General features: G+C 34.2%; 1 protein-coding gene across 4 annotated transcripts in view; it reads right to left on the reverse strand.

The window, feature by feature from the left end:
• Window positions 1-24066, reverse strand: part of LOC132700559 (sodium-dependent transporter bedraggled) — a 47453-nt gene that overhangs the window by 9847 nt on the left and 13540 nt on the right. For all 4 annotated transcript variants that reach the window (XM_060667959.1, XM_060667956.1, XM_060667955.1 and 1 more), the window contains exons 3-5: window positions 23305-23860; window positions 4150-4586; window positions 809-1146 (exon numbers count right to left, since the gene is read on the reverse strand). In XM_060667959.1, the coding sequence (XP_060523942.1) occupies window positions 809-1146; window positions 4150-4586; window positions 23305-23860 (1331 nt within the window). The remainder of the gene's footprint in view (window positions 1-808; window positions 1147-4149; window positions 4587-23304; window positions 23861-24066) is intronic.

The raw sequence follows: 24066 nt of genomic DNA on the forward strand, positions 1-24066 counted from the left end.
TCTCTTGGGTATTCGATCTCTCGAAAACAAATAACGTAATTTCTTTAAATATCTATTAGCCCACTTTGTCCCAGTGGCGCGTTAATGCACCGCCTACTCTATGATTTTTTTGTCACATCCAGGAAATATTTTTGCACATCCATTAAGAAATTTTATTATTATAACTACTAGAGGACACAAAAACAGTAGAAATCGCTAATTTATGTGTAAAGGACAGATCTTATACATGACTTCAAAAGTTAACAAAAGCGGTACGTAAATTTGTATCACATTTTCAAGTAAATCCAAAATAGTAAAAAAAAATATTTTGGATTTGTATTGCAATTTTTGTTAAGTCGATAGCATGTAGATTACATCGCAGAAAACATATATTGGAAATACTATATTGACTCTTTTTTTTCTGAAAATATTTACTGGTGTTATTGCAAGTGCCACAGTTCTTTAATTTCCCATTTCAGATTGTCATATTTTTGGATCTTCTCATCCTTCTTAGAGTCGATGTTGTGTGTGTTGGGATGGATATATCAACTAAATATGAGGTATTTGTCTCATTATCAGTAACTGTCAAATCTGGTCGATTATGCCTGATTTCCTTCTCTGTGGTTATGGTTTTGTCCCAGTAGATCTTCGCTTTGTTATTCTCGATGACTGGCAGTGGTTGAAAGCAGAAATATGGCTTTTTATATTCAAGGTTTTTATAAGATATATAATGTTTGCAACCTTGTTGTGCCTCTCTATATATTTTGTGTTGGCTAGATTGGGGCGTCCCAGGATTATTATTATCAGTATTATTATTATTATCCCGTACCTTAGGGTTGAGAAAAAACTCGGTCCAAGACGTTTCGGGAAAGATGACGTTGACCAATTCGGGGGGCATCAGGCCCAGGATTTTGGCGCACAAGACGAAAGTGCCAAAGACCGGGAAGAGGACGAACGCGTAGATCACTTTGCCGTAGGACCTTAGACCTTTGCTCAGGGATACGAACACTATCATCCAGACCACCGCCAGGTTGAAGGCCGGTTGAAACTTGACGGTAGCGTAGGCGGTACCGGAAGCGAAATGGTGGCGTTGCAACACGATCCCGTTGAAGTAGTCCGGCACAGTTTCGGTCAGCCGGTAGGTGGCGTTGTGAAGGCGATGCAAGTCTGTAACGTCAACGAGGCCTAGTTTTAATTGTGTTAGCAACGTAGATACGTGGATAATGTCTTTGCTTGCTTTGTTGGAATGGACAGACAATTGAATTCTTTTTTAAATGACATTAACTCATTACATAATCGTATAAAATTCACTATCGAGATTGAACAGGATAACTCTATTAATGTTTTAGACTTAACTATTACAAAAACGCAAAACAAATTAGATGTTTCCATTTATCATGAACCTTCACACACGGACACAGTCATACATAACATCTCAAATCACCCTTATACACACAAAATAGCTGAATGTCACTCTTTTATACACAGACTTCTTAAAATATCATTAATTGCACTGCATAAAATTATAAAAATAATAAATAAAAAACAAATCCAGACAACAGTAAACTCTATTTATCCGTAACCTAATACAGAACACGGACAATTTAAAACCATTACATACATAGGAAAACAAAGTGAAAAAGTTTCAAAATATTCGTGAAAATGTGGTTTAAAAATAGCTTTCAGAACTAACAACACAATAATAACATAACATATAAAAACCTAGGACAGTGGTTCGGATCCTCAACTAATACGCTGTTTAGGACAGCGGTAAATAAAGTATTGATAGCCCATATGACCGCTAACGTTCGGTAAAAAACGCATACGGCGCATCAACAAAATCCCTTAAAGGCCTGCCACATATTCAAACACACCGTACAGAGGGCTCAGAATTATTTAAAAAAAAAAACACACATTTGGAGACCTAGACGGTGACCTAGTATCGCGCTTGCACAAAGAAAGACATCGTTAAAACATTTTCAAACCCCGTGGATAAAAATAGAATTGCGGACAATGAAATTAATCATCGCCCGACGCTACGAGACAAATATGGAGGCACCGTAATGTATGCCACAAGGAAGTTGATAGAATATTTTAGAGAAAATTTCCATAATGCAATGCTGCGGGTTCCGTATAAAAACTGGTATTCTTTTTATCAGGCGAATGTCTTGATTTCAAAATTTCGTAGTTCTATAGAGTACCCACTCCAACTGATCAAAGCAAAAGCCACTTAGAGTGAGACTCTATAACTCAGGATTATCGTTTAGATAGGGTGATACAATGTTCTATGTTCGATGATCGCGTTAGGACTTGAACCAAAGAATGCTGCATTGAAATGGTGCCTGCAATAGCTGCCTAGCTGTTTTGCTCTTAATAAATGGGTATTAACTAAGTTAAATCTTTTCTTATTCCTGAGTTAATTCTCGCGTAGACTTAATCTTGGATAGCGAGCTTCTTCAGCATTATTTTCGGTATCTTCGTTACTAATTTTTCTAGCCATACAATTTTGGCTTTAAATCAGCAAGCGCAAAAGCAGGAGCTTAGAAGACCACGGACTGAAGCCGGTAAGATCATAAGACCATAACGCTATCCCCAATTTTCTAAACCTCATCCGCTTATAAAATTATTCGAAAATCTAGTTTCGCTTTACTTCGAGAAAGAATTCATCATACCCGTAAGGAAATATACCAAATCCTCTGTCGCCATCCGAGTTCGATACCCTCTCATACATGATTCATGACAAAGTCTTAAATCTTCGTTTATCTTCTATCCAAAATCGCATTCATCACAACTACCAAACACTGTGAAAAAGGCACCATCGCACCAAATTCATCACTTCTTTCAAAAGGTTCCAACTTCGGCCCTGCCCCACGTATCATCCTAAAAGAGGAAATCATTTCAAATGTCGAGTGTATCCTAGACAAACTGCGATCTCAAACAGCTAATGAAATTCGATTTGGAACGTCAAAAATCCTTAAAAAATGAAAACCTCCTAAATCTAACATTCCAAAACCTAAACGCAGTGGTCGCCAGCCTCTTCAATGTGTTGAGTTAATTTTGGAATAAACAGTGAGCTACCCACACGAGAGGTAGATTTTCTTAGACATTAAACTCTAACATACGTTTTATCATTGAATTAGAAACGAATAATAACCTCCCGCTCTTAGATATCCTTATCAATAGAAAATCAGACCTAATATTGGGTCATTGCGTTTACAGAAAACCTACGGACACAGACCGATACGTTAATGCATTGTCGCATCACCATCCGGCCCAAAAATAATCAGTTATCAAGTCTCTTGTTTACGGAGCAGTAAAACTATGTCAAGTCACTGAACCTAGAATAAAACACATTACCTCTGCCCTACTCTCTAATAATTTCCACATTAAAGATATTAAGCGTTTCATCACAAAATACACTTCACCATAACCTACCAATAGCAATGACCCAGAAAGCAATCCCACACTCGCCATTGCTGTCCTTTCCTACATTCAAAACATCACTGACCCCATTTCAAAAAAGGTCTAAAGAAATATAACGTCAAAACCAGATTTACCACTTGTCCCAAAATCTCTCAACAAATACTGTCAAGGAATTCTAAAATCAAAATATGCAGAACAGTAATAAGGTAATAACTTGCGGCTCGGAAACCTGGACCTTCACAAAGCAGAATGAAGCACTGCTAAGTCGCTTTGAGCGAAAAATCCTCAGGAGGATATGTGGAACTTCAGTGGATGAGGAAACAGGGCAATACCGAATTAGAACCAACGAAGAACTGGAAAACTTGTACAGCGAGCCATCCACCTGAAATGTTATTAAAGCACACAGACTAAGATGGTTAGGACATGTCCACAGGTCCCGAAACGAACGTCTTATTAGACGTATTTGGGAGGAAAATCCTTCCGGAAAAAGACCTCTAGGGAGACCTAGACTAAGATGGAGAGACAATATTACCAAAGACCTGCACACCCTGGGAGTAGAGAATTGGAGAGAGGAGGTCACGGACAGAGACCAGTGGAGGCAGGCAGTACTTGCAGCAAAGACTCACAAAGGGTTGTGAGATACAGAAAAAGAAGATTTTTTTTTATTTTATATGAATTAAACCAGGCACCTACCTAAACACGGACGCAGAGAACCCTGTAAGCGAAGTTCTGAGTGAAGAAACTTACCGTGCCTGTAATAGAGAAACGGCTCGGCCCACCGGTACTTGTCCACCCGCGTTATAAACGAGTCCCGAAAAAACACGAACATCCACGACACTCCGACGATGCTGTAGAGGCCGGTCAATGCCTGCGCGATCAGCAGCGACACCCCCACCCCCTGAAAGAGCGGCGAGATCCTCCACATGTCTATGACGCCCGCTCCGAGCTGTTGTCCGAGACAAAGCTGCAGGCTGAACAGCGGCAATCCGAACACCATCGACAAGAGGAAGAACTGGAAGATGAAGTTGGCACCGAAGTGGACGGTCAAGATGGCGAAGCGGGAAATGTTGAACAGGCCGAGCGTGCAGCCCAGGCAGGCCATCATCGAGCTGAGGCTGTGAGGCCACTGGCCCAAAGGGCTCTCGACCTCCGGCATGTCCGTTTGTCTCGGTCGGTCACATGGTCTGCAAAACAAAGAGAGCGCGAGTGAGAACCGAGAATTGTTTACAGACGACGACAAATTTAATCGAATTTGTCAAATTTAAACTCTAGAAAATTCATTACGTACTACGCCGCTGGTTGGTATACGTATGCGAAGTCAGCCAGCGAACCAGAAGAAGAAGAAATATAAACGTGTGGCAATAAGTGAAAAATAGGCAATTTGACATTTTGACATTTTAGTCGCCGCGCTAAGGTACTGGGTTATCATGTATTTCAACACCCACCTACAGGGTCAATTTTGAAAAATAGAAAAAAAAAGTGAAATACAAAAGTTTGAAGATATTATGCAAAAGTCGGAAAAAACAAACGACGATCGCAAGCTGTCAAAATGTCAACAAATATATTACTAGCTTAAATATAATCTTTTTTTCCTGATTTCAGTTTTGTTATTAATTTAAACAAAAATTAAAAAAACATAAATTGACAGAAAGTAAAACTAAATTTGGCGCCATTTTGGGGGCGACCGTGACCGGTGTGTCCAAAATAAGCTTCGCTAACACACTTAACTCAGAAACAGAAAAAAAGTTAAAGACAAGGCAAATGCAGTATTACACAGGGTGTAACACCCTGTACCCTGGATATTTCGTTTTTAGAGTAATTAGAATCTTCAAAAATATCGTTCGAATTGTCAATCAAAAAGTATATGAAATAACGAGCCGAAATTATTAGCGATTTAAATTTCATTTAGGTATAGTGCTTTCGTAAATAAACGTTTTTTGTCTGCTGATTGCACTGGGCTAATGTAATTGTTTGAAAAGATAATAAGTAGGTAGCAATGCGTCGTATGTTTATATTCAAAAATTAAGTGTTAATTTCTCAAGGAAAGTGAATAGTAATCCGTTGTTGTCTTGGCAAATATTGATTTTAGTCCGTCCGTGAGAAGGCACGCCTAATGCAAGACACAGAGTTTCGTTAAAGAAAAAGCATTTATTCCTTGAAGGAAAGCCAATTGCAAAGACAGGGTGGTGCCCGAATTAGTGGGTCAAACTATAAAATACGTCCAAAAATTTTGCCAAATCTGATTTAAAAATTACTGACTTTTAGACTGTTTATTTTAAAAAACTGAAAAGTTTTTTGAATAATACACCGTTTAGCGTGGCCATCTTATTTATTAATCAAAAATTAAAAACAAAAAATTGAGTGTTACTTACAAATTTTGGATCATTATAAATATTTTCCCAAAATTGAAATCTTTTATCCATCCAAGATTGGGATTCATTTCATTCAAGCTCTCATTAAATTGCTTATCAATATTTTATTTGTAGTAGTTTTGTGCATACAGCTTGCTCCGTTGTGAAAAGACGGTAACCACTTTTTTTTTCAAATTAAATGTTACAAATATTTTTAAAAAGTCTAACTATTCGCTTAATTTTTTTTTGAGAAAAAATTATTGGCCCATAAATACAAATGACCATCAAAAAATTGTTTTTTCTAATTTAAAAACTCATTTCTTTAAATAAAACACGATTTAATTCAGTATCAATTTAGATATATTTGTTCTAGGTTTTTTTTTGCATTAATTACTTACATTCAATATAAAATCAACAAGTAATGCAAGCAAATAGAACTTACTACTAATTACAAAACATTTTCTACATAACCTCGATCTTTGGCAATGCAAGAAAGTTATATGGTTTCAATTTTTGCAATCTTCCCAAATTCTCATTTTTTAATCTTTGGTCTCTTAGTAGTGTGTGTCTCTTAGTACTTACATATTTTTTTTTATATTTTAAGCGAATTCTTACTTTCAATTACTAGATACTAATACAAAAAAGTAACGAAGTACAGTTTTTGTTCGAGTTCGATATGATAAACCGAAAAGAAAAAATTAATAATATATTTCTTAAAACACCCTGCACAAGCGTAAAATAAAACCAAATATCATTTAAAGCCCTTTTTAATGACTCGAAGAAAAATTCAAACCCGTACCCCTTCCCTTGTAGTCATTATTATTATATATTTCGCATTTGTTAAGCTTTCATTAAATTGTTTATCAACTTTTTATGCCAGTTTTGTTTCTTACTTGCACCTGCACCCTGCACTACATTTTTTTGCAAATGCTGATTTAGAAAAGGTTACCATTCATCGTCATTCATTCAATTCATTCAAATTCCAACACTAGTATCATAAAACTTAGCCCTTATTTCTCGATAAATATATTTTTTTTAATTATACATACTTTTGAGGCTGAACTTTGACTAAGTGATACACTTCAGTAAGTCATTTTCTGCGAATAAACTTTATTTATTATGATTATTATTATCTGAGAAAATACTATATCTTAAACTGTCTGCGAAATATTTTTTTTTTAAATACGATATTTCGGGGCACTTTTATTATTTTATTTATAAGTTTATAACGTTTATGACGTGATCCTCGGACGTCAATAACACCGCCGTTTGAAAAAGGGTACTTGAACTTTCCGAAGCAAACAACAAAACGCACGGTCTGGTGACCTAAACCTAGATAGAATTTTTTGAGGCTTAATAATTGCACTTCCCAATCCGCTCGAGGGCAACGCTTCGTGGTATTTATTACATTTTTCGACAAATGGTTTCTCGGTCGTTCATATTTTATGTGTAACTGTTTCGCAAGCGCCTCGTTCACTTCGTACGGCTCGCAAGTACGCGTTCAACACAGGAAAGTAGGCTGTGGCCGTCGAACAGGCGTACCGCCCACTCAGGATCGACCATTGTTTATATATTTAACGGAAACTCAATTATAAAATTTTAATGAAATATCGAAAGCAGTTTCAAAGAACTTGGGTAGGAACACATTTTTTTTTTCGCTTTTTATTCCGCAATACGAAAAATAAGTCAGAATTTTTCATAAACAAGCCAGAATCTATAAAAAATAAGTCAGAATATCTGGAAAATAAATCAGAACTTATGGAAAATAAACCAAAACCTCTGTAATATAAATGAGAATCTCTCTAAGCCATGCTTTCTGAAAAATAAATAAAAATACGAAAGGCAAATTTTTCGGGAAGAAGTCAATATTTTCAACTAAAGAAAGAATTAATGGAAAATAAATACGAATTTGTATTGATTAAAAATAAGTCAGAATTTTTCATAAACAAGCCAGAATTTATAAAAAATAAGTCAGAACATCTGGAAAATAAATAAGAATTTATGGAAAATAAACTAACCAAAACTTCTGTAATATAAATGAGAATTTCTCTAAGTCATACTTTCTGAAAAATAAATAAAAATACGAAAGGCAAATTTTTCAGGAAGAAGTCAACATTTTCAAGTAAAGTCAGAATTTATGAAAAATGAGTACGAATTTGTGAGTTACGTCAGAAAAGAAGTAAATTAGAATCAATAAGCCACAATTTATATAAAATAATTCAAAACTTCTGAAAAACGTATCAGAATTTTTGAAAAAAAAATCAAAATTTCTGAAAAATAAACCAGACTTTATGAAAAATAAACCAAAATTTCTGTAAAATAAATGAGACATAAGACATATTTTCTGAATAATAAGTCAGAATTTTTAAAAAATTGATAAGAAATAAATTAGAATTGCTGAAAAATAAGTCAGATTTTTTCACAAACAAGCCAGAATGTATAAAAAATATATCAGAATTTCTAGAAAATAAGTTAGAATTCAGGAAGAAGAATCCAAAATTTCTGGAACATAATTAAATTAAATTAAAATAATAAATAAAATTAAAATATTTAAATTATAAATTCAGAGTTAAATCAGAATTTCTAAGAAAAAAGTCATAATATCTCAATTAAGTCAAATTTTCTGAAAACCATGTCATAATTTTTGAAAAATAATTCAAAATTTCTGAAAAATAAGTGAGAATTTTTAAGCCTAGTCAGAATTTTTGGAAAATAAGATCGAATAACTGAGTTAAGTCATAACTTCCGATAAATAAGTAAGATTTTCTGGAAAATAGGTCATAATATCTTGGTTAAGTCAGAATTTCTGAAAATCAAGTCAGAATTTTAAAAAAATCTGATTTTGTGGAAAATAAGTAATAATTTTTAGATTAAGTCAGCATTTCTGGAAAATAAGTCATATTTTCTTCGTTAAGTGTTGGTGAATTTCGGAAAATGAAGTCCATATTTTTAAAAAAATAAATCAGAATTTCTGGAAAATAATTTGATTGAATTGAGTTGAATTTCAAAAAAATAAGTAAGATTTTCTGGAAACTAAATTACAACTTCTTAGTTAAATAAGAATTTCTCAAAAACAAGCCAAAATATCTGAAAAATAAGTCACAATTTCTTGATTAAATCATAATTTCTGAAAAATATGTTAAAATAAGTGAGAATTTCTGGGTTAATTAATTTATTTATTTAGCATAAAGCTATAACAGAAAACAATCGTATTTACATTTTAAATATACCAGTCAGTAGCAAAATAGGAAAATTTAAAGAAGTATAAAAGTACAAAAGTACACAAAACAATAGTCTAGTTAAATCAGAATTTTTGAGAAGTAAGTGGGAATTTCTGAGCGTAGCCATAATTTTTCATAAATAAGTCAGAATTTATGCAAAATAAGTCATAATGTCTGAAAATGAAATAAGAATTTATAAGAAATAAACCACAATGGCTGGAAAACAGATCAGAATTTCTGAGTTAAGTCAAAGTTTATGAAAAATAAGTTAGAATTTTTTAAATTAAGTAAAAATTTCGAAAAAACATAAGAATTGATCTAAAATAAATCAGAAATTCTTAGTTAAATCAGAATCATTGAGTTAAATCAGAATGAATGTAAAATAAATCAGAATTTTCGAATTGCGTCAGAATTCCTAGGAAACAAATCAGAATAAATAAAAATTAAAAGTTTTCACGAAATTACATATTTTCACATGTGATGTGAAAATATATAATTTCGTGAAAATCTGAACTTTTTGTTCTTAGTTATTTTATTAAATGGATTTTCATCAAGTAAAAGCTCAAAAGTAAAAGTTCGAATAAATCAGAATTTCATAATTATTATAATTATATTTTATTTTTTCTGGCCTTTCGGCGCATTCGTACCAAACAATGTGAGATTCAAAATTAATTTCAACCATCGCACCTTCCAAACTTGTCGACTGTAAAAGATATCCTGACGTTCACTGAAATAGTAATTTAATAATATAGTTCTTCGGTTCAACCCATTAATTATTAAGATCCAGTGATTTACGGAAACTTAATCCTTTTTATAAGTGTTTTCTGATCCATTTCGCAAAAAGTCTTTCAGGTTATAGTATTGCAAGAGATACGGGGTCGGTTCAGGAGTTTTATGAACAACGATTTTTGTCCTTAATGTGGTTGGAATATTATTGTCTTTTGACATAGTTTGTCCAGGCCTACCGCGCAGTGGAAAATGTAATGGTTAAAAATCCGGTAGGCTGAGTGGCCAATTCTGGAGTTCTTTAACTCATTAAAAGTAAATAAATTCAAAACATGCGGAACCCGTTCAAAATCTATGCTAACTAAGAACGAGCTAGAAACAAAATTTGGTAAAAAGGCGCATTGTTCAAAATAAGCAAACACAGAGTGCTCGTTCGTTTCGCGACCTTGCCCAAACTCGCCGATTCAACTACAATCGCTGTCTCTATAAATCGCGACCTCCATATTAGGCCCGTTAAAAAATGTTCATTGGTTTCCGTACAAATATCGCAAAGTAACGCTTTTTTTGCGTGGCTATGATTATTCTTACTACGGACTATAAAACGGATTCGGAACCATCGATTTTTCACTCTAATGGCGGAGCTTCAAGGCCGAATGGTCGCGTGACTGGACCCCGGTCAGCATTGCAACTATCTCGGATCTGGAGGTTTTCCAACGCCATGCAACAATACACAGGGTGTTCAACTGGTGCGCCAAAGTAATATTTGTTTTAGAAAAAAAATTCAATAGAAAAGTTATAGATAAGACTAAAAGAAGCAATTTTTAATTATTTGCAAATATACAGGGTGATTCGCAAATACGCGGGAAGCCCAACTAATATACTGAAATACCCTGTATATTATTGAATTAGTAGACACTCCTTTTTATACTGAATCACCCAATGTAGGGTTGTTATGGTGCATGCTGAGTGTTTTCGGATTTATAGTAATTTTTTCGTGAAAACATTCAATTATTTTTGACGCCATTTCCGACAGCTGTATTTTTATTACGCCAACATATTTATAAAGCAGTATAGTTATTTATCCTATACTTGCCTTAAAGTTAGTTCGAATCGTTTATACAGGGAGGACCAAGAAAAATAAATACGTAAATTTTTAATTTTGTGAAAAACCAGCAAAGAAAGTCGCCGAACTTGAAATGGTTAGGAAAAACAGAAAATATTGCTACATAAGGGGGCTGTGTAATAATAAAAAACGTTTTATTTATTTAGGTGGGTAAAATCATATTAAATTACAATAAAAAATAAACAATGACGTTAAATATATACAATAAATTCATAGCTATTGTATCGTTACATTTTCATTCAAGCTGTCGAAAACTAATTTTGTTTCCAAGTCGTCGTTAAGATTAATTATGATAGGATTTATATTTTTTGGTATAGAAATGTAAGAGTCCTCAATTTTTATAATGTGCTGTACACTGGGATTTAGTAATGACAAACAGGAAGACATAAAACAGTATGGCCGGCCAATTCAGCCAAAAAGTTTTGCTTTGTTATAACTGTAAATATTACTGGATTAAAGTTTTTGATCTTGATGAGGCTGCTGCTTCGTATCCACGACAATAACATTGTTATCGGGAATATTTTTTAAACCAATTTTCAAAAAGTTCGGCACTTGTTTGATAATGCAATCAGAATGCAATCAGAAATTGAGGTTCTGTGTTTTTTAACCACAGACTAAGGAAATGATGCACTACTCAATCAGTTTGACAGATGCGCCTCACCTTATACAGGGTGTCCCAAATACGTAGTGCCGTTTGGGCGAATTTAATTAACGAAATCTGAAGATTTTCATATAGAACACCATTCAGATACCAATTCTAGAACAAAAAACAAGGTAAGTTTTTTATTTTATCTTATATTTAAATTTTACTTACTTTATGAGATATTCGGTTTAAGATAACAACCGTACAAATTCATGTTGAATTTAAAGCTATTGCTAACAGTACAGGGTGTCTATTAATAAGTGGAGATTTTGAGAAAAATCGACTCTATACTACACACTTTAAGAGACTAGCTAATAAAAAAAAATAATTAAAGTTTATAGGTTACCAAAAAAACTATAACTTATTTAAAATAGGTACAAATAAAATATATACTAACAAAAAACTTGACAATTATGCATTTTTTAAATGGCAATATGAAAAACAACAAAAGCAAACAGAAATGTTAAAGTTTGTTTATACCTTAATGCGTAAAAAAAAGACTGTGATGTCATAGCCAACTACATTTTTAAATATTTTTAAGAGGAACATTTTTAACTAACTTTATGGACCGAATTAACGAACCTTTTCGTTAACTTTTTATTATAGATTTATAGATAGCTTTAAATTTAACAAGAATTTATGCGGGCGTTATCTTAAACGTCGAATATCTCAAAAAGTAAGAAAAATTTAAAAATAAGATAAATTGGACACTTATTTTTTATAGTAGAATTGATATCTGAATAAAGATACAGGGTGTTGAGATTTTGTTAATTGAGTTCGCCAAAACGGCACCATCTATTTGGAACACCCTGTACAAGCTGAGGCGCATCTGTCAAACTGATTGAGTAGTGCATCATCTTATGCACTACTCAATCATCAGTAGCGCCACAACACATAACCTCAATTTCTGCCTATAAACTATGCAAAATTCGAATAGAAATAGAAGTGACCTTTATTGTAAACCCATTTATAATCTCAGTTAAATAAAGCAATTTCGCAAATGAATACCATTAGTTCACCTGTCACATCTCTAGTGCCTTTGTGGCCGAATGGTAAACCGATCTCTGAAGAACGAAATTATGCATCTTGTACCGATGCTCTGTCTTTTTGTAGCAGCTTAAAATCAGATAAACGTATAGTTAAAGATATAGATGGATTTCAAGTGGAGGAGCTAGGTTTCATATTGTTCATTTATTATAAAAATTTGTTTTTCATTTTGCTAAATCGTACCAAGCCACAAAAACAATTGTTATACTGTAAAAAAAAAATGATACTTGTACTATTGCTGCATTTTTTTTGTATTCAGTTTTGTATGCGCGGCAAATATCTCAATAATAGTGATTTGAAGGTTTGAAGTTTCTTGCATAATAACGGAATAAATGGGTCGTACTCCCTTCGCGTACCTAACCAAGTTTTATTCACCTTTGCCAAACAGACCATGACCAGGTTAACCACCGAAATCGTTATATGGCGCTCGTCAAAACGGAACTTCACCAAACGCGGAACTGCTTCGACAATTACCCCCGAATTTGGCACGGCTTTTAAAGGAACCAGTGACCCACATCCGTTTACGGGTCGGTCGCTGTCTAAGGACGCGCCCACACTATTTACGCGTCCACGTATCACACGAAGGCGGGAAAACTTCGAAAATAAATAAACGACCTTTATTTTGATACTCGACCGCGTCGGAGACGAACCCGGAGCACCATTGCAAGCGACCCAGAGAGGAAACCAACGCGCACCGTTAGCGGCATCGGAAGAGAGCGCTGACCCCCCACGAACGCCCCTCCCCCACCTTTGGTGATTCGTTTTTCACGCGGAGTGCATTCAAAAAGAGCGACGTCAAAGTATCGTATATGCCAAGTTCCCATTGATTTTTCTCATAAAATTATATAGTGCCTTTTTATTTAAAAAAAAAAAACTGGGAAAATTTTTCAAAAGGGGCACACATTATATACAACTCAATTCGTTTTTCACGGGGAGTGCATTCAAAAAGAGCGACGTCAAAGTATCATATGAGTCGTTGATTTTGAAAGTGACTTAAGTCCATTTATCTTTAATATGAATTACTGAAAGTTTTGCGTTTTAACAAAATTAAGAATATACGTAAGATATATGGTTGACTTGCAATGTTAAATCGCATTTAACGGATTTAATTTTATACGTTAAGTGTATAATATGACCTTGCTTGCCTTAAAAACACTTAGGTCACTTTCGAAATAAAAAATTGTTTTGTTGCAAAAAGTCCGTTACATGTAGCTTAAAAAATAAAAATAAAAATATTTAAATTATATTTTCAGATAATAGAAATAAATATATTAACAAGGGTGGTCATTAACATACAATTCAACAAGAATATTACCTAAAGTTTCGGAATTTAAGTTCAGGTAAAATTGTGGTCCGTAATAGAAAATAATTTTATTCCTAACTGTTTTTAATATTTAATGTTAATGCTTATTTGACTCTCATTGAACGTGGTGCCAACAAGGAAGCATCTTTAGAAGAAACACCTATATTGACGAAAATTCCAACATCAACGGAAAATTGTGAATAATCCCATTTCAGCGAGGAAAAAAAGAAGCGATGCTAGTTATAGGAGGAACAAAGCGTGCCTACATTAGATATCTTAATTAGGAGGCTTGAAAAAGATGAAACCGGTGTTAAATGTCTCAGAACTACCTTATGGAAGTGTATTCAACACATGGGTTTTAGATTTTAAAAAGTTTACAAAAGGCAAGTTTTAATGCAATCTTTTAGAATTCGGAAATCGCTACTGGAATATATAGAAAAAATTAGGATTTGCAGAAAACAACAAAGGCAAATTATTTACTTAGATGAAACCTGGTTCGACACTTATGATACCCCGGAAAAGGGTTGGTTGACTCAACTGATAAGTGTAAAACCATACTAATAACTATTTGGTATGCTGGTTCTAAAGATGGTTGGATTCCAAATGGACTTTCTCTGTCTGCGAAAAATATTAAAGATTGTTCTCTGGATTACCATGAAGACACCACCGCTGATTTATTTGAAAGTTGGTTTAAAAACAAACTAGTTCCAAACATTCCTCCTAATAGCGTAATTGTAATGGACAATGTAAGTTATCACAGTAGACAGTTGACTAAAACTCCTTCCTCATGTGACACAAAAGCAACAATCCAAAAATACATGTATAATAACGACATTTATTTTAACGAAGATTATACCAAAAAGCAATTAATTGAGGTTCTGCAAAGCGTGAACCTACAAAGGGAATACGTCTGTGATAATTATGCAAAAAAAATTAGGGCATACAGATTTAAGGCTTCCACCTTACGACTGTATATTTAATCCCATTGAACATGTTTGGCACCAACTGAAATCTGCCATTCGTCGTAACAATGTTTTCCCCGTGTTAACTCCAATGTCCTCAAACTTATAGAAACCGAAGTTTTTAACATCCCTCCAAAAAATTTGGGCAAATTCTGTTAAACATATAGAAAAAGCAGAAAAATCGTATATCCATATTGCAAATAATATAGAACAAATAATAATTAGAACAGGCGATGACAGCGATAGTGATCCTGATATATTATGTGAATAATTTTAAGTAATTTAAGTAGTTAATAAAAATAATTTGTAATTTTATTATAGATTTAAACATAAATACATACATAAATAAATAAATATTGTTTAGTACCTCAAATAATTAAATTCTAAGCAAAGTACGGACCTGTTCGGCCATATTTCATTCCTACAACCTGCCCGGGACTTTCCTTACTTCGTATCAGTTAGTCACTTTCTTATATCTATGAACAGACTTTAACTCCTAGGTATTTTACGGGTGTTACCTGATGTTACATCAGGCATCAGGTGTTTTTATTGGTTCCTTTGACCACCGAATTCTTGCTATGTTTTCAGTATCATCATCGTACCTAATATTCTTCTTATATTTACGAACAGACTTTATATACCGCAATAAGTCCATCATCTGTCTTTATTTTAGTGAGGTTATGCTTCCTATAGTTTTATATAACAATTTTAATTTCTGTGTTCTCATCCATGGTTGTTTTGTATAAAATTTTATATGGTTCATTTCTTAAAAATCGCATCCAGTATATCTGAAGCCAGTTCATGTTTTCTCCGTTGGTATTTTTGGACCTTTTGCAAACTGCTTCTTCCGAGAGACTTGTTGATATAAAAATCCTCTTGTTTCATTTCATTTAGTATGAAAGTATTACCTTTTCTACATTTTTTAATAATAACTGAATGAATGAATGAATGCCGAAAATGAATGCCCTGATATTAAAAATTTGTGGTCTATGATTTCCACATCATATATAATTTTTAACCACATTAAAGATATTTTGATGTTTCTGTTTCTATAAGTTTCTACAAGTCCAGTGAAGCTCATAAAAATTAAACATTTTTTTTATAGTCAGTTCAGGATGAAGATATTTTTTGTCGGGATTATGGTCCCCAGTATAATGGGATTCAAATCTCGAGAAGCTGTTGATGTTTGCTTCATCGGATATTTTCTCTCGACGATCCAGGCAACCGGCCACGTAAATCGTTGCCAACGTTTTCTAGATTGTAATACACGTTTCAATCGTCCTTCGCTTATTTGAAAAGTATCTAAAAGACATTTTTTACAAACGGCCTGTTTTAGAATTTAACCAATACGTAACCTCTCGTTTCCGCACGAACCTTTTCCGTTTCTCTGACGTCTTCTTTTTACAACACTGCGTCTGGTCGCTTCGTATGACAATATATTTTGCTTATTAAAGTCTCCTAAGTACCAAAACATTTCGAAAATACGTTTTCTTTCTGTTTCATTTAAATTGTTCAAGCAGCCTTTTCGGCATTGGTAAACTTTGAATTTGAAACTCTGAACTCCGTTTAATTTTACGAATTTTCTGAATATAAGTACCACTTCCGTGTTCTCCGGATCCTTCTTTAAAAGTGCTGTTTTGTAAATTCTCATTCTCAATTGCTTCCTCTTCCTGTGTTGAAGAGAAATTAAATATTATTATTTAAATCTCAATTTAACATCAAAACGTAATTTAAATTACCTTCGTTCAACATTTTGGGCAGCGCCCGATTTTTTTTTGACAGTTCAGCATAAATTGTCACACTTTCAAAATAAACGGCTCATGTATGATTTTTTTCATAAAATTTTATAGTGCCTTCTTGTCACGTTTTCGAAAAAAAAGCTGGAAAAAATTTTCTCGTGAATGTTTATGAAAAAAAGTAGCGCAAAAGGGGCACAAATTATATACACCTGAATTTGACAAATTCAAACGGACAACACTTAAAAAGGTATACAACAAATTTTGAGACGTGTTATGTTGTGTTAGTCCAATATTATAATACCCAATACAAATTTTGTTAACCCAAATAAATATGGATGGACAAATGAGCAGCAAAGAATGTTGCAAGCTTGCTGACAATTGCTTGCTGACAATTTCGATACAAAAATTACATTTTTTATATTTGAGGTCCTGAAAAAAATGTAAAAAAAAATTATATCTGATCGATTAAGTTTTTTTCAAGAGAGAAGCTACTTTTAAAGGCTTTTTTAATTCAGTATTACTTTTATCTTTACCTCGGTTCTTCCCGGTATCTCGGATAGTTCCTGAACGTGCTAGACTCAAAGAACGTCTCACTCATCCACACGTACTCCATAGCGCCAACTGTCGCGTCCGATCGGGATCGGTATTTTTTGCGACGTTTTTTCGTTAAAGAAAAAATAGATGCCTTATAACTTCCGTCGTCTGTTGACAATTTGATAAAAGCGATAAGAAAGATTGTTAATCGCTCAGCTGTGGTCTGCGTCACGCGGGGATCGCAAAGTCATTTTCCAAATTTTTAGGACTCGAAATTAAGCAAAATTCAATAGAACTTTTCAAAGGTTCGAAAGTTTTATTTTTAAAATAAACAAAGGGTTTATCAGTACAACAAAATCATATTAAGCGCCAGAAAACAAGTTAAAAAAGATCAAAGTTCAAATCAATTTATAATTATTATATTTTTTTAACCACAATTTGATTTTTGGGCAAGGCCTATAATTGTTCTCCCGACCGACAGTGCAGCTTGCTTCAGAAATTTGGGGAACTGCTCGTATATGCTGCGTATATGTCTTTCATTTGCAGACCCGATTCCTGAAACTTATCTAATTTCTCACTCTTTTTTTTTTAAATTCGTTTTACTGAACCAAAACATGTTTTAAAAAGTGAAACTAAATAAAAAAACAATTGCAGTAATAACATAATAAAAAATATATCGAAGAAGCGGCAAAGTCACCTTACTATTTGAACACGCCACGTATATTTTTTGTCGAACAAGAAACGCCACCACTTATTAGACGTACGATGAGGCTGACGTTGAAACTTTCAACTTGACTAAAAACCATCTGGCAGATTAGATAATCTAACACCCAGTTTCAAACAAGATTTATCTAGTCATGGCCGATCTGCCTCCGCCTGTCAGAGTGTCTCCGGTCATCAAAGTACCACGAACGGCAGCCTTTAATTGCAAACCCACGTTCCCTGGTCAGTTTTGTAGGTACTCCCTCCTAGTCGCCGGGATATTATACGGAGCCGCACGCAAAGAAGCGTTGAAAATCAAAGAGGAGTCTCGCAAAGAAGAACGCGAAGCCCTGAGAGCCAGAAGGGAAACTGAGGCGATTGAAGCGAAACGCCGGGCTTTAGAAAGAGACGTGGCCGAATTGGTGTCGATATTTATCCCGCGTGAGGAGGCGACAGACGCCGACGCAGACAGCAAGCCGCTGGATTTGTGTCCCAAGTAGTTTTGAGGTTATGGAATTGTTCGTTGTCGATTTCTTTCCGCTAAAAACTCGGTAGTTCAGGATTACGCGATAATTACACAGCCGCTAATAAGCGGCGTTTAATTATAGCGTTATTGACGGCCTAATTAAATATGCACGTAGGCCTCAGATCGCGGGGTTTTAAAGGAAAAAGTTCCCGCCATATTTTCGACGAGGTCGACGAGTCGGCGGCGGAAACCAGATCGAATGACATCGAACGTATTTTTAGAATACTACAAAATGTCATTAAGTTTCCTCTGACTATAGTGAATATGCATGTGTGTGTCGCTCCAATGCTACGTTAATTATAAAGCGAGATTGAGACATGACTGACTCAAGGACAAATAAAAGTGTTTACGTATTTTTAAACTAAATGTCACTAAGGGCTGAATTTTTGAAAGACTCGGTGCCCACTTTTAAACAGTTTGGGATAGCGATTTCAAATTTTGAAGGGATTTTTGTCCAATGACCAATTTTTTTTTGACAATGTGTGCACTTCCAGTATGGACGGACAATAACTTTCGAATTTTAAATGACGCAACCTATTTTTTTTTTTTGCATTTTTGGGTTCAGGAGATCGTTCTTCGTAGGATAGGAAGGTTTTTCTCTTTTTTTTTGTTGTTTCACGTTTTTATTTCATTTTTTAAAATTGTATCTTTGTGTCTAATACCACATGATACTGGAAAAAATTGTAAATAAAACTTTTCTTTACTTAATGACAATGAATATATATATATATATATATATATATATATATATATATATATATATATATATATATATATATATATATATATATATATATATATATATATATATATATATATATATATATATATATATATATATATATATATATATATATATATATATATTCTCACGTATTGATTCACGGATGGAAAAATGTGATGACACTATATTCCGGGATATCATCCGTTCGCTCGTTGAACTCCGACTGGAATCCTGCATCCGACTGGAATCCTGCAAATCTTGCATCCGACTGGAATCCTGCAGACGTTTCGCCAAAATCTCACTTGGCATCTTCAATGCTCGCGCTCCGAGTGTTCGAAGTGTTTTCGGAGCGCGAGCATTGAAGATGCCAAGTGAGATTTTGGCGAAACGTCTGCAGGATTCCAGTCGGATGCAAGATTTGCAGGATTCCAGTCGGATGCAGGATTCCAGTCGGAGTTCAACGAGCGAACGGATGATATCCCGGAATATAGTGTCATCATATATATATATATATATATATATATATATATATATATATATATATATATATATATATATATATATATATATATATATATATATATATATATATATATATATATATATATATATATATATATATATATATATATATATATATATATATATATATATATATATATATATATATATATATATATATATATATATATATATATATATATATATATATATATATATATATATATATATATATATATATATATATATATATATATATATATATATATATATATATATATATATATATATATATATATATATATATATACACATATATATATATATATATATATATATATATATATATATATATATATATATATATATATATATATATATATATAGCGAAACTCTGTAACATATTAGTGAATTTTTAAAAATATCGAAACGTTGTTTTCGAAAAAACGAAAAAAAAGCGTTTAATTTTTGAAAATTTGGTGATTTCTGAATTCCATTTGCTTCCCGAGTTGAACTGTTGTCTTTCTTAAGCTCCATTCCCGTCGAAAGTTGACCATTTTGCCTATTTTGGCAAGAAAAGGCAAAAAGGATATGACATATGACCATACTTCTACAAGTCAAATAAAAATAAAATAAACAATAATAAAACAAAATATCATTTACCTGTCTGTATTCGTTTCTTGCTGCTTATTATCACAAACATCATGGTGCACTTTAAGTCTTTGAACCATCCCTTGAATTTCTTTCTTTCAGATTTTACAAATCACTCTACACATAGATTTATTTGTTTCAGTGCAAAACTGCCATGCTTTTTTTTTCTTCCAGCCATTTAAATGTTTCCTAATGTTCTAATTTCCACTAGTTCCACTCCTATGATAAACCACCAACTAAATAGGGGAAAACAGGTCAGGACAAAAATTTTCCTGCAAAAAGCGCCTTATTGAATTAAAAAAAAAACAATTAAAATAAAAAAACAAAAAATTCACGATTTTTTAATAAAAATATTTGCATCTTAAATGCACCCTGTACACTTTGTATGTAAAATCGAATGGAGAATAGGTCTGTGCAGCCAAAAATAACATACGTTATCTATATACCCGGTATCTCAAATTTCAACTAATTGCAATTTTACAGAACAGAAATATAATTTTTTAATAAAATCGAACAAATTAATATTTTTATTATCTCAAATTCGGCGTTGCCGGTTCTCTTATCGCCGATCGAATTAAATAAAACCACATTGACATTCAAGAACTACCGGCCGGTAGCCAACCGCTCCACAAGTACAGCTCTTAATAATAATGATTTGAGCCGCGCATTCGACAATGTCGATCACAGCCTGCTCTTAAAAAACTGGAAAGTATGAGCGTTGGAGGTCCAGCAAACTCGTGGGTTAAATCCAATTAGAGAGACGTTCTCTAGAAAACGTGGAGGCTACTAAGTTTCTCTGCTGCACATTGACAACAAACTTACGGGAAATCATCACATCGACAACATATTTCCCAGATTAAGGTCCTGCTCACACTTCATCCAAAATATTAGAGATACGGTATCCATTGCTGCTTTAAATCTGGTGTACTATAGGTTGTTCCAATCAGTGATAGGTTACGTTTTAATCTATTGGGGTCTAACCACCGGTGCACACCGGGTCTTCTTAGCACAAAAACGTACTATTCGTTACATGGTGCGTGTAATTAGTAAACATTCATGTGGGGATTTATTTAGGGAACTTCAGATCATGACGCTTCCGTTTTGATTTACGTCAAAAGTAACATGACAAGATGGAATAGGAGATATCGGGCAACAAAACCCAAGCTATTTTGGCTTCGAAGAAACTGATAATTTACCTGTGTTTAAGAAAAGAATTAATTTGACTCAAAAGGAATTAGAGGCGGTTAGGGAGAAGATCGTGATTGATGAGGACAATAGCAATGAAAGTCTTAAGCATTATTTGGATTTACCTACTCTTATGTATTGTAGCATTCCATTCCTTGTAAATTTATACTAAAAATAACGTGAAAAAATATTTATAGAACATATCGACGCGGTCTATATTCCACCCACAGTTGTTCTTCAACTACTGAACCCGAATTTACATACTTCATGCTTTGTAAAATATCACCAAAAATGAAACCGGGTGTTACCAGCGGTGCGCTCACGCACCATAAAACATTATGCGTTTTTTTTTGTATCAAATCAGGTTTTTTTCAGTATTTTTTTATGTTTTGAGTTTTTTTTGACACATGTAATGTATGCAACAGAATATATAATTTCAGGGCAAAAAAGTGTTTTTTTTTATTTTTTTTTATGCTTGGGATAATATGGGTCAAGATTTTTTTAACTAATAGGTGTCTCTACTCAATAGATGATTTTTTTTAAATGTATTTTATAAATGTATTGTTTAAATACTATATTTTAATGTGATTTGACGTGCTTAATATACCCATATATGTGTTATATGTAGTATCGAAAAGCGAAAGAAATTATCTATCTTTCAATCTGACTAGAAAGAAACTACGCTTTTGTGGTCTGTAATCCGTCGCCAAAAACGAAACGTTGCGAAACACAGCCACCTAAGCGGATCCTGACGTTATGTGTGAAGCAATCATCGTCCGACGTAACGGTCTTCTAAATATGAAAGCTCGTTGCCACTAACGCACCAATATCGTTCCACACCGCGGGCAAAACAACGCGTACGCTTCTTTGTCTACGCTGCGCGGTCCTATTTCTCCGAAAAACAAAAGACGCCGCAAACCGAATTTTCATAGCTGCTATGATTTTTTGAAATACGGGATGGTTTTTGATTTTTTTTTTATCTTCTATTAGTCTCGAGAAATAAGTGAAGTGGGTTTCATAAGCAAAAGTACATGGCAAAACAGGCCATTTTTTAGTCCAAAAGTAGATATTAACTGAGATAGTCAAAGCTGCAAATTCATTTTTGATTTTTTCAAAATAACTCTTGAAATATTTTTTTGCACAAAAAAACATATACCGTTTAAATTTCGCCAGGAGTGACAATGAAAGACAGTAAAATTACGCGAAGTGGGCTCTGAAGAAAGCAGACGCAATAAAATACCTGCGAAATTTTTGAAAGTAGAGTTTGACTAAGAAAATACTATAAAGACACTTGGTTTCTGGTGAATTTCTTTGCCGTTTGTCAGTATCTTAGGCGTTTTTAAAAAGTTTTGGTGAGTTTTTCGATAATGCAAAGATATGACTTTGACATTTGACAACCGAACGCCATTTCCAACAGGAATTTGAAATAAATGTTTAATAATTGACAGTTCCATATTATGACCCATCGAACTACCACCTAATTTACTAACCAAAACTAACCAAAACTAACCGCAGGACGCAGGAAGCATCCAGAAATTTTGTAAACAGCATTGTTCTCAATTTCATTTATTTATTTTTTATTTTTCAGAAATACTTATACGATTTTTTCTTCAGAAACTAAAATTATAAGTTATACCAGTTATATAAGAGTGTGTTGCGCTATGCTACTTTATTTATATCTTTTATCGGCAACGGATATCCAAAAATGTGTTTCGTTTTACAAAAAAATGCCCACCAAACTCTTAAATGCCATAAATGACCCATATGTCACATAAATGATTAGTAACTGACGGTCATATGACATGACATTAAAAAGACGATCATTTTACATGTCTGAAAACAACCATAGAGTTTTGGTATCCAAAAAAATCCAAAGTCCAGTCCAAAAATGTCCTCTAAACTCTTCAATGACATAATTCATGACCCACATAGAGTTTTAGTGTTGAAAGATATCAAAGTCTTACCGTCTGTGGCCTCCCGCTTGCGCCTCGCCACTTTGCCTCGCTGGCGGCTCGACTCGAGCCTGACTGAGCGCGCTCTCCACGCTAGATGCCAAACTGGAGACGCTGGATGATAAACTACGAGGCGGTCTGGACCTGGAGGAAGCCGAACTGCTCCTAGCTCTCCCTGTCGGTTCCCCGGACACCCTGGACTCCCTAGACCTGCTTCTAGCACGTTCGACGCTCAGAGGTAACCTGGAGGGGGCACTAACGGGCCTGACGGAAGAAACCGCCAGCTCTGGGGCGGCAGCGGCCGGTTCCGCTTGGAAATCGAGGTGTTCAAGCCGTCTCATCGAGCTGCGAAGCCAAGTGGTGCCGTCGCGACTGGGCGGCTGCTCCACCACTACGGTTCCGGTGAAACAGTCGCTCGAGTTGTGGGCTAGCCGTTCCCGATCTAAGCGGAGTTGGTCGAGCGAGACGCCACGCGTTCCCGAAGTTCCGGCCAGGCCCGTCGTACTCGAAGACTTCCGCCTCTGCAGTTGGGCGCGTTCCCTTTTGACCACCGTCACGGTCGCTCTGCCTGCGGAACCAAAGAAGGTTCATTACGAAGAAACAAACAAATTTTTACTTAAACTCAGCTACGTTTTAACCTCTGCTATAACCAACCAATCCAACTTTGACGATACCTCCCGATTATAGACATTTATACACTTCATATATAATATAAGTTATTTATTTATAACTGACTTCAAAGCACTACTAAACACTGTCACCGGAGCCTTAAAT

Source organism: Cylas formicarius, unplaced genomic scaffold, assembly GCF_029955315.1.
Source record: "Cylas formicarius isolate icCylForm1 unplaced genomic scaffold, icCylForm1.1 PGA_scaffold_4__25_contigs__length_36172078, whole genome shotgun sequence".
NCBI classification, from domain to species: domain Eukaryota; kingdom Metazoa; phylum Arthropoda; class Insecta; order Coleoptera; family Brentidae; genus Cylas; species Cylas formicarius.